This window comes from Caloenas nicobarica, chromosome 1 (assembly GCF_036013445.1).
Source record: "Caloenas nicobarica isolate bCalNic1 chromosome 1, bCalNic1.hap1, whole genome shotgun sequence".
NCBI classification, from domain to species: domain Eukaryota; kingdom Metazoa; phylum Chordata; class Aves; order Columbiformes; family Columbidae; genus Caloenas; species Caloenas nicobarica.
The window spans coordinates 74704728-74715831 of NC_088245.1; the positions used below are offsets into that span (position 1 = coordinate 74704728).

An 11104-nucleotide genomic window follows, 5' to 3' on the forward strand; every position below is an offset into this window, starting at 1 on the left:
GTAGCAAAAAAACATAAAGCGAGAAAAGTGCATCAAAATGATGTATAACATCATCACATTTATTTAAGAATGTATCCAATATCAAATGGCCAATTTCAACAATGCAAAAACCACAGTTACTTTTGCACCAACCTAATAAATGAGTTTAAGTATTTTAAACAAGTCATACTGCATAAACATCTCACAAGATAACAGTTTTAGGGAAAGGTAATAAGGTCGTGCAGAGCAGTGCTATCTGTCATAGTAAGGCTGAGATTAGTCATCTCATCTTCCAGTAAATCTTCTTGTAAATTAACAGAGAAATGAGGGTGCATATTAATTGCTATTACCTATTTTTTGTTTCCTTTCTACAACAAAGGATTATGTCTTCTATACTTTGTTCATTAGGTTTCTTTCATAAGGTTTATTCTTTATTAAAACAGTTCTACTATACTAAACCAGCAGAAAGAGCTGGGCTGAATCCATCACTTCCTAGCTCTAAAACCGAAAGTAGAAAGTAAGTGCCTAAAGCCTTGTGGCAAGAAAACAGTAAAAATTCTGTCCAGATGATAAAACTGAGGTGTTTAGAAGGCAAGACAAACAAGATGAGGGGAGTACAGAGGAATTTTCACTTTTACCTTTTGATAAGTTCACTCATCAACTACCAGCCAAAACCTCCACTTCTTGCTCAGCCCACCTCCTTCTTTCCAGTATATTTAATAAAAACATACAATGCATCTTTGTGAAGGAGGTCCATGAATCAAAATACAAAACACAGGACTGCCCCACATGTATGACAATAATTCTTTACAGCTCTTCTTCCTGCAGAGAGAGAAAGCACAGGAGAACTGCACATCCATCACAGGCTCTTGGCAGGTTCAACACAGAACTAGCTCAACACTTGGTGTTCAAAGTACAGCAATTTTATTTCTTGTCTTCACGTGAGAGTGTATGCAACTCTGGACATGCACGTCCCCAATATTTATCAATCCAAAATGAACATTTTATTGGATGCTTTTCTTATAAATACCAACCCATCCAGCCTCACAAAACATGCAAGTGGGCAATAAGCCTGGCAAGACCCATTTTAAAAACAGCATCTCAGTTTACAGCTTAAATGTCTGCCCACACTCTTATAACTTAAGAACTTTATCACAATAGTGTAAATAAAACTATGAGGAAGAAAAGATGTAAAGAATGCATTCCTAATGCTAAAAGAGTACAAGCTAAAATATGCTTTTTAAAAACAAAGAATGGTTGTAAACAGAAAGTGGAGAAGCAATAAAGCACTGGTAAGATTTTTTCTGTTCCAAAGCATTACAAGATTTTTCACCGCTGCCAACAATCCAGTCTACTAATTCCCTGCAATTATTGTTCTTATAGCAGGTGGAGACCATAGACGGAGATGAAGAAGCAGGCTCTGCAGAGCCATTACCTCCCCAGTCCAGGCATTCTCTGCTGCTTTAACTCTGTCACTAGCACCCCATGCAGTAGGGCTGCACCATCGTACTCCAGCCACATACTGCATGCAGCGTAGGCTGGCTCAAGACCTACCTCCCAGATGACAAGCAGGTTGTCATTTGACTCTTAAAGACACTCCAGGAGACAGTGATACAGTTCTGTCCACTCCAAGGGCTTAGCCCAAGCCACCGTTTGATCCCCAAGTCTTTGGGGACTATTTATGTTTTCAAAACAAGTCAGGCAGACCAACAGAAAGAATTAAGGTTGTATTATAAAAATAGGGGCTTTATTTTTTATTGTTCATTATTAGTAGTGTGTTATTACTCCATTTGCTAGTGTATTATCACTGTTACTAGGAAAAGAGCTCTACTGGGACTGGAAATTACAGAAAAATATTAGAGAAAACAAGCATGAAAGCCTCAGTTCATTAAAAAGTCAGAACACTAACAATGCTGTTCAGGATCCTTTGGTAGGTGATCCGCAGTCCTGTCATGCCAGGTAACCAGCTAAACTGACCAAAGAGAAAGCCACTGCCCCAGCTGGTGGCTACAGTTCACACGGTAAATCACACAAAAGCAACAGTCAATGGTAAAGCCCAAGGTCTCTCAGATGCGCTGGTCAATTGGCTTGTTAAAAAAAAACTACCCTGTATGATGTTACTTTTGACTGAATATAGAACTCTGCGTAAACCAAATAACGGATATAAAATAAGGCCTCTATTGCGAGACACTACTCTGAAGAGAGACGTGGGAACCCAGGAGCTAAGCCTATTTACATTCAGTTCTAGATCTGACGCATGTACCACTTTGAACAATTAATTCCTATCTCAAAACTCCAGTTGTCTTATCTGTGCAATGATACGAGCTGCTTGCCTTGTCCTCACGAGCACATGTTTACGTATGGAAGCTGCCTTAAAAATGAAAAGTGCATTTATTAGAACTAATTTAAATGTATGAAATAAACTAAAGGTACAGACAGGATATCATAACATTGGTATTTCTAAAGTTTCAACGGAATTCAACTAGTGTTCCATGATATCACACACAAGAATCTAAGTAATTTTCAAGACAGTATAAAGTAATAATATGTGCAGGCAGTTTAAGGCAAGTTAATACCCAGCTTCCATTGAAAACACTAAGCCTGCATGCCTAACTGCTCCAGGGGCCTTTGAAAAATCCCTGCAAAAATTAACAATAAGCAGTAAATCAACCCTTTCAAAATGAAAGCAACCCCCTCGCCTCCATTATCATAAGGTATTCCACAAAAATGTGTTCCACTTACATAAACACATATTACATCATAGCAGGTCAGAGACAGAGCTACGCAAGAGTGATTAATAGGATTAATAATATTTTCCAGAAATATTAAAATCCTTTGTTATATACTGTAATACGAATGGGGAAAGGAAGGATCGTTACTGTATTTCCCATCTATAGGACCCTATTATTATAATTTGACAAAGAGGGTAGCATACTTCAGATTTTCCATTTCTCTACCCTCCAGATGAAAAAAAAAAAAAAAAAAAAGAAAGAAAAGACAATGATGAAAATATCCTGCTGCCTTTGTAAAGGCCTAACTTGATAAACACTACAGCAACTGAAATCAGATTTGATGGCATCAGTACAGAATAATAGAATCATAGAATATCTCAAGTTGAAAGGGACATATAAGGACCATTGAGTCTAACTCCAAAATGAAGTAATCACACAACCAGAATTTAGTACATAGGAGCTTCTAACAGAGATTGATTTTTCATTACTCAGTGTCTCGACAGCTCATCATATCTCATCATATTTAACTCGCTGCAGAGAAACCAATATTAATTACTGTATTTTTGGTACTTGCTGACATTGAGCACCATAGAGAGAAGTAAAAATACTCCATTATATCCTTTAGCCCTTCTTCAATATAGTCTTCCTTCTATGTTTTTCAATTTCTAGCTTAAAAATTGTTTCATTGAAAGTAGTTGAAAACTTTGATTTAAATAAAAGAAAGGAAAACAACCCCAAATTTCCCTGTTCAAAGTAATTAACAAATATCAATAACAAAAGCTACTTAAGACCATTTCCATCCAGGACAAAGCTGCCATAAGGGAAGACATTTCTAAGAGAAAAGGAAGATATGAGAATCAGCAGAGGGCTTCTCCTCAAGAAACTCACAAGGAAGAGCCAGAGAAACAAAAAGCTTTCATGAAGCTGAGGCTACTGTAATACACTATGTGGTTGCTTAGCTCAAATGAGAAATGTAACCTACTTGGATTTTCGGAAGTGCTCAGATGAACCATAACACAACATTATTTCATGACTGCTTTTCTTGCTGAAATTATGTTAGTCTAACAAGACTTGGAGGAAAGCCACATCTTTTATCACACTAAGAAAAAGGGTTTCATAGTAAAAAACATGCTGTCATACCCTCTTTTTCCTCATGGTGGAAACAAAACTAATTTTCTATATAGGAATTCTAAACATAAAGTTCAAAGTGATTTGACGGAAGCAGACCTACATTTTTAAAGTGGCAAGAAAAAATGTAAGGGCTGGAAGAGGAAAAAGCATTAGAGACTAATTCAAAGATGAAAAATTAAGTTCACACAACAATTCCCATACATTTCTCTTCCAAGTGAAGTTGAAGTTTGGTCTCAGACATTTTCTTGTCAAAGAAAGTGCAAATGTGAAAATAATAAAGGAATTAGGCACTGGCTTGCAGTCTATAGGACTGAAGAAAAAGGTAGACAGGCACACGCTACATTGTTATTAAGAAGTTAACATACCTGTTATAGTAACACACACACACACACACACCAAAAAAAAAATCTATCTCCTTTACAAGACCAATTCTCTTTGTTGATCAACAATATATTTTAATCAATAAAGTCACGGTCAGGCATATACATCTGTTCACATGTCAGAGTTCTGCCAGAAAAATGTATGAACTTACCTTGTCTTGGTTTTCCTTATTTTTGTAACACAAATTTCCAATCAAACAAATGAGATGAGATTTAAAACCCACAGCAGGATGTGAAATTTCTTCCAGCCCTGTCATAACATGTGTGGCAGTGAAAATATTTACAGCCTGTTTCCCAGCAAGATGAGTTAATCTCAGGGTATCTACAGAAAACAACAAGAATTTAATTAATTACTACACAAAAACTAGTATCGCTTTGCAGAGATTTACTACTAATTGTTAAGTTCAAATTTAATCAACATAACTTCGATACTCAGCAATATGCCAAAAGAACTTGGAAAGTTTTCTTAAGAAATTTTAATTTCTTCATTTGTGCTAGTATAAGCATACAAGGCTGTCCCGAGGCCAAAAGGTATTTTTTCATCCTTTTTACACACATCTGTAGTATCTGAAGTCTGGTGCTATCGGTCTCTGCTTGATGAGTCAGAATTTGCAGGCTGTTGATGATTCTAGCACCATAAATACATTTCTAAAACCAAGGTTTTTAGAAAACTTCCTTTATTTCAAACTTGTCACAGCAACACATAGTAATCCCAGAATCACTTTTTTGTCTCTTCTCCAGTCTGTTTCTAGGTCTTTAGTATGAGAAAGGATTTTGAGTACATCTAACACTTTGAGACATCTTTACAAATCCTTCAGCACCACAATCTCATCAACTGAGAAATACTAATGTTCCTTTAAGGTAAATGCTAGTTCACAGCAACTAGGATTACTAGGATTTTTTTTTTTTTTTTTTTTACAGTACAGGAAATTTCTTGTTATATAAATTGAGTAAAAGAACTGCTTCATCAAAAGATCTATCAGATGAAAATATTTTGTATGGTCTATGCTTATTCTTCTGGTCCTCAGAACTAAATATTGAAGGTAATATATCAATAAAGGTTTTCACCCTTGTTGCCACTCCAGGATTAAAGGAGTCTTGTAGCCAAAAGGTAGTCTTAAAGAGAAACTATACGAGTTGATAAATTCCTGTTGGCTGAGAGTATGTAGGAAATATGTACGATGCACATGGTAGCAATGTTCTAGCCTGCACCCATTTCATTAGCCTGGAGACAGCTGTGGAGAAAAGTCAGTCTGCGCACAGCCAGAGAAAGGAGGACAGACCCACAGGCTGCTGAACTCAACTGATCTGCAACTCTTCAAAATTCTTATTGAAGTTGAAAGACTTATGCAAGCACTCAGATGATACAATGCCTAACCTGGAGTTTCCTCAAAACACACACACACAAAATAGATCTTGTTAGTCACCCTACCGTAAGCAATAAAACTATGAACCTGTCATCAAAAATAGAGGTTTGCTTGTTTTAGGTGTGGGGTTTTGTTTATTTGTTTTTTGTTGTTGTTGGTTTTGGTAGATTTGTTGTTTGGTTTGGGTTTTGTTGTTGTTTGTTTTTTAGTCATAGTTAACAGCTGTGTCAGCCTTTTGTTTGTTTTAAGCCAAAATATAACATATTTCTCTTTAAAATCCATAAACTTTTACAATTTTCTCAGAAAACGGTGGAATACATCAGCCTCAGGAAGTGCTAAAATTTAGGAAGGCACGGGTCAGCATACATATACGTCCTCTTCCTTTCTCCCCAAGTATATAGGGACTCTCTGGACCATCCTGGCTGAATTTTCTTTGTGTACAGCCCTTCACTTGTTGTTTCTTAGCAGAAGAAAACTTCTTTCAAACTGACCTTTAAAAGTCACTGAAGTTGGTTAAGAACATTCAAACTGTACTTAGCCTCAGTTTTCAAGAATTCGGGAAAGAGAAGGGAATAGGCATGGAGAAGTCCTTTTTCTACTTCTTGAGGAAATTCTTCCACACACATTCAGAAGAACATAGGAAGCAGTTGTCCTTTGCACAACTCTTACTGTATAAATAACACCTTGCTGACAGTTGAATCAAGGCTCTGTTGGGTAATAGGAGCTAACAGAGCAAGTAGAGAAGCAGAAAAATTCCAGGAACAAATTAAATATTTGAAAATGTAGATTAACTCAATCTCCTATGTATTTATTTTATTAAAAGGTCAGAATCATAATTACCACCAACTGTGGAAAAACATGTTTTCATTCACAGAGCAACATGATTTGGAGCAAGCCAACAGTAAATAAACTCTGTGGCTTTTCACTCACCTACGGCTGTTTCCAGCAAACCAGGCAAAGCCTGTAGATGTTCTAGCTGTCTGTTGTTCGATGTCATTTCACAAAGAACATCGAGAAGACGAATTGTAACCAGTGCTTCCTGTAAATGAAAATTACATTTCTGAAAATGGCTTATGAAGGATAAGAACATAAAACGGATGATCTAAACAGAGGACAGGAACTCTCAGCACCTCAGGTTCTTTGCAGATCTTCTCAACTGCCAAGAATAAATTTATATAAAATGAGGACATCTTTCTACAATAACAATAATGTATTAGGCTGCAATAACTTATTTTCTACAGTCAAACAGTGTTACATGTGCCCTAAAAATTCACGGGGAAACCAAAACAGGGCCATAAGGGATAAAATTTTAACAAAAACACAGTAGCTTCCAAAAGCAGAAATGCAGAAAATTACTAGCTGAGAAAATTATTTCTGTATAAATGTTTTCTTTGAGTTTATTCAGTAGGAGCGTCCCACTTTAAAGACACAAACACCGCCTGCAAGACACCAATTTGTTATCCGCAGGAATTCTGTAAAGTTCTGTGGTCAAATGAACTTTGGCTGCGAGAATTTACATTATTCTTGAGTAAACAGGATTGGGATCATAGATGCAGCATTTTGGTTAGGTATGAGACAGACAATTTTATTTGCATATTATTTATTCAGCCAGAGAACTATTTTTTCCTCACAGACTATGTTGATGCATGCTTATAATGACAATCTAGCACTTAGAGAAACTACCTTAACAGCATGTGGCATAATTTGGAACACCGCATATTGCTCAAGAACCAGACTGTGACTGCAAGATGATTCCACACAAGGTGTGGTACGTAAACTGCAAGTAGCCTTGAAAAGGCTCACACACAGGTCACAGTAACTATTCCTGTTTAGTCTGGTCCAGGAGAAAGAGACATTTACTTACCACAGTACAATATTTTTTATTCAATATAACGTGATCAAAATAATCAAAAATAGTGTTCAGCAATTAAGTACTATGATTAAATCAATTCTTTGCTCCTTCCTGTGCTCCTTGAAGACAACAAATTAGTATAGGGTTCAGGTCCTATTTTCATATTTTCATTTGCAGTTATTCAATAAGTTATTCAATAAATTGCTTCCAACAGCACAAAACCAGCCTCTGAATGCATTAGTCATTGCCTTGTTGTAAAGTAAGAATACCACAAGTGTATTTCACAGACAGTAAGGAGGTATTTACAATTTTGAAGCCATTTTGCATTGTTACAAGATGGCAGCTTGACCAAAAGCCTCTTCAGCTCAAACACTTAACACCTACCTTTGCGCATGAAAAGGTTAGTGCTTTACAACCATAAAGCAAACAAGTATCAATATGTAACTATAAATCACACCAGTAAGGTACAACCGCCCTTGCTGCCTACGTGTACTCCATTGCCCATGTACATAATGCAAGCTCTGTAGCAGTGGATACTACAAGGTGTGGCTTTTCCTTTCTCAGTCTCATCTTCTTTAGCCCCCCGTCGCCCCTTTTTTATTTTTAATGCCTTTCTTCACTGTCCTCTACATATTTCTTCCAGGGTTTTATACTGCCATCTCTCCCTTTCTCTTATCCCACCATCTCGCTCAGTTCAGCAACTGTTCCACATAGGTTTGAGAAGGGGAGCAGATTATTTAAAGAGCACAAAAGATCCCCCAAATTCCCCTCATCTACACCTGAAATTTGATACTTTAAAAAAAAACTGTTCAGACATGTCTAGGTTTTGGTTTGGGTTTGTTTATTTCCCCACCCCTCCCACCCCCCAACTTTCCATATTTTTTTGCCTTCCACCTGTACAAAAGACAGGGAACAAAGCAGAATAGTTCATTTTTAAGTTCAGCAACAAGATGCTGTTTGAACCCCAAAATATTTTGAAATCTGATCGCCATCTTTATGTGGACATAATCTGAAAAGTAAACAAGGAAAAAATTGAAGAGTTTTTAAATAAACATATTTTGAGAGAGACTCAGAAAATATGTTCTTTATAATGAGGCAAAATAAGAACTTAAATTCCAGAGAAGGGTTTTATTTTTCAAGTATGGTTGAATGTTAGTGAAAGCAAACTGATGTTGAAGTCAGGTTATAATGGAAAAGCTATTTTAAACATTGGTTTAAGCACTGCAGAAGCATATGATTAGCTTTTCATTGGTTTGAGATGGAAGCTACACGACCTGAGGTTCCTTTGGGAAAACAGGCAGTGTCTACATATAATAAATTTAAACAGTGGATGGGACACCCAGACAACATTTTAGGAGTCAGGCCAGTTCAAGGACTGTTCCCAAAAGGCAGTTTTCAAATGTGGCCTGCCAGTTTTGGAGGCTAAGACAGCTTACCAGTACAGACACTGCCTGACCAAGGCTCTTGGCTTCAGGGCCACAGAAAAGTCCAGGCGGAGTTTAGTTTAATATCACAGATCCTGCCTAAAGCATCTTTAATGACAGAGTCAACAACAAAATGCAATTGTGCATGTAAAGTAAAACTCTTAGGCAAAAAAATAAAATATTTATATAATTGAGAAGAAATTGGTGCCATTTTTGATTATTTCTAGTACGAAAATGAAGTTCTAGAAATTTAAGCTGGAATTTCTCTTTTCCCATGGCAAGCATATGTTATAAATAAATATACACACAATATGCATATACACACACTTTTTAAAAACTATTCTTGTCATTGCTCTCCATTTATTCAACTACTATGACTTCTATTTTGTGTTCATTAAATGATCCATATTTCCCAAACGGTGATATTCAACTTCTCATACGATGTGTTTATGTGAGAGAAGGATAAAAGCAGGGCAAGTTATACAGTAATATTCTCGACACAGCTGTCCCAGCACCTTCAAGTTGGACAGAGACTTCCTTCTGCAAGGCGCAAACAAAGGTTTTTTTTCCAAGAACTGAAACTGCAGAATACTTGGAAAGTAACCATGCAGGATTAAAAAAAAAAAAAAAAAAAAAAAAAAAATTAAAAAAGGGGTTGGGTGGGAAGGGAAAAAATGCACAACAGAGAGAACAGGAGGGGGGGAGGCGAAATGCCATTGTCTCAGTATATGTCCTCTTACTGCCAAGACAATACCTTTTCCAGAAGTACTCAAGTTTTCTACCATAACTTAGACTAAGCAGTTGGGGAGGGGGAGGGAAGCTGTGCTTCTTGGACAGTTAAGAAGAGATTGCTGTGTGGTTGTTATCACCTCTTCATGAAGTGTTTTTTGATATCTTTACGTAACACCTCTCAACATACATTTAAAATTCTTGTGCCTAGTTAAACAAACAAAAATCGACAAGTAAAACACTGTGTAACATTATCATATAAATGCATTTAAAGATGAGTATTTTTTCACTTTGATAGTAAATTAGCTATGACAGCCATTCTCAAGAGTTTCTACAAATGAAACTTAAAGGTTAATTTTGTTTTAACAATAAAATGCTTCTGACTACACGTATATTGGGTAACACAATTTCAACATACCACTGTGGTCACTTGCTAAGAGAGAAGCTAGATATAAGGGGTTTTTTTAAATCTTTTTATGATATTAAGAAAATACATTAATTACCTTTCTGAAACTAAGGAAGGTTAATCAGTGAGAATCAGTGACTAATTCTGTGTTTGAGTAAAACAGATTTCTCAGGCTTTTAGTTTTCTTGCAAGTTGCCTAAAAAAAACCAAACCAAACCAAAACACAAACACCAAAACCAAACAACAACAACAACCAACCACCACAAACCAAACAGAAACAACTCTCACCTAAATTAGCTGAAAACATTAAAATTGTATCTATATGAGAGGGATCAAGAACTGAGACCAATATGACCTGGCACAGTCTGCTCACAATATGATGACCTAACAGCACAAATAAGGTCACTACAAGTTATGATGCAAGTTGCTTTCTGTATTCCCAAAAGCATCGTCAGGTCTTCAAGCACTTGTTGAAAGTAAGAGGGAAAACACAAGACCAGATTATTTGAAAAGACCTCTACCTCTTTGAAAAGATTATTTGAAAAGACCTCTTAGATGATGTAAACCTCCTTACTGCACTACATGGTGTGGCGAGTAGCCAGCAACTCTTGGATACTTCATAAGGAGGAAATAAAATCAGGCCATCTAGGACCCAGCTCTGCATCACAGGTTCACAAAGTGCAACCCACAAGCCATCTGTGACCCACAAAAGCCTTCCTCTTTAGTTTGCAAATGGACTCCATAGAATCACAGACTGGCTGGGGTTGGAAGGGACCTCTGGAGATGATCTAGTCCAACCCATCTGCTAAAGCAGCTTCACCCAGAGCAGATGGCACAGGAACGTGTCCAGGTGGGTTTTGAATGTCTCCAGAGAAGGAGACTCCACAGCCCCTCTGAGCAGCCTGTCCCAGTGCTCTGGTGCCCTCAGAGTAAAGAAGTCACTCCTCATGTTTAGACTTCATTGTGGCCATCCTCAACAGAACCAGTTCATTAAGCCTGAAGCAATAACAGATTTCGTCCAAGTGGACTGGAGTTGGGGCAAGTGTCTGGGTGCTCAGGAGACAGGAGCCGTCTGCCACTGAGAGCCCAGCAATCTCTGCAACT

The 11104-nt window shown here is 37.1% G+C and overlaps 1 protein-coding gene across 3 annotated transcripts in view; it reads right to left on the minus strand.

The window, feature by feature from the left end:
* Positions 1–11104, minus strand: part of ATXN10 (ataxin 10) — a 101410-nt gene that overhangs the window by 42711 nt on the left and 47595 nt on the right. For 2 of the 3 annotated variants that reach the window (XM_065644605.1, XM_065644614.1), the window contains exons 8-9: positions 6520–6628; positions 4375–4544 (exon numbers count right to left, since the gene is read on the minus strand). In XM_065644605.1, coding sequence (XP_065500677.1) covers positions 4375–4544; positions 6520–6628 — 279 coding nt within the window. Of the gene's footprint in view, positions 1–417; positions 802–4374; positions 4545–6519; positions 6629–11104 lie in introns of those variants that run through there. The other variant, XM_065644624.1, reaches the window with a different exon arrangement.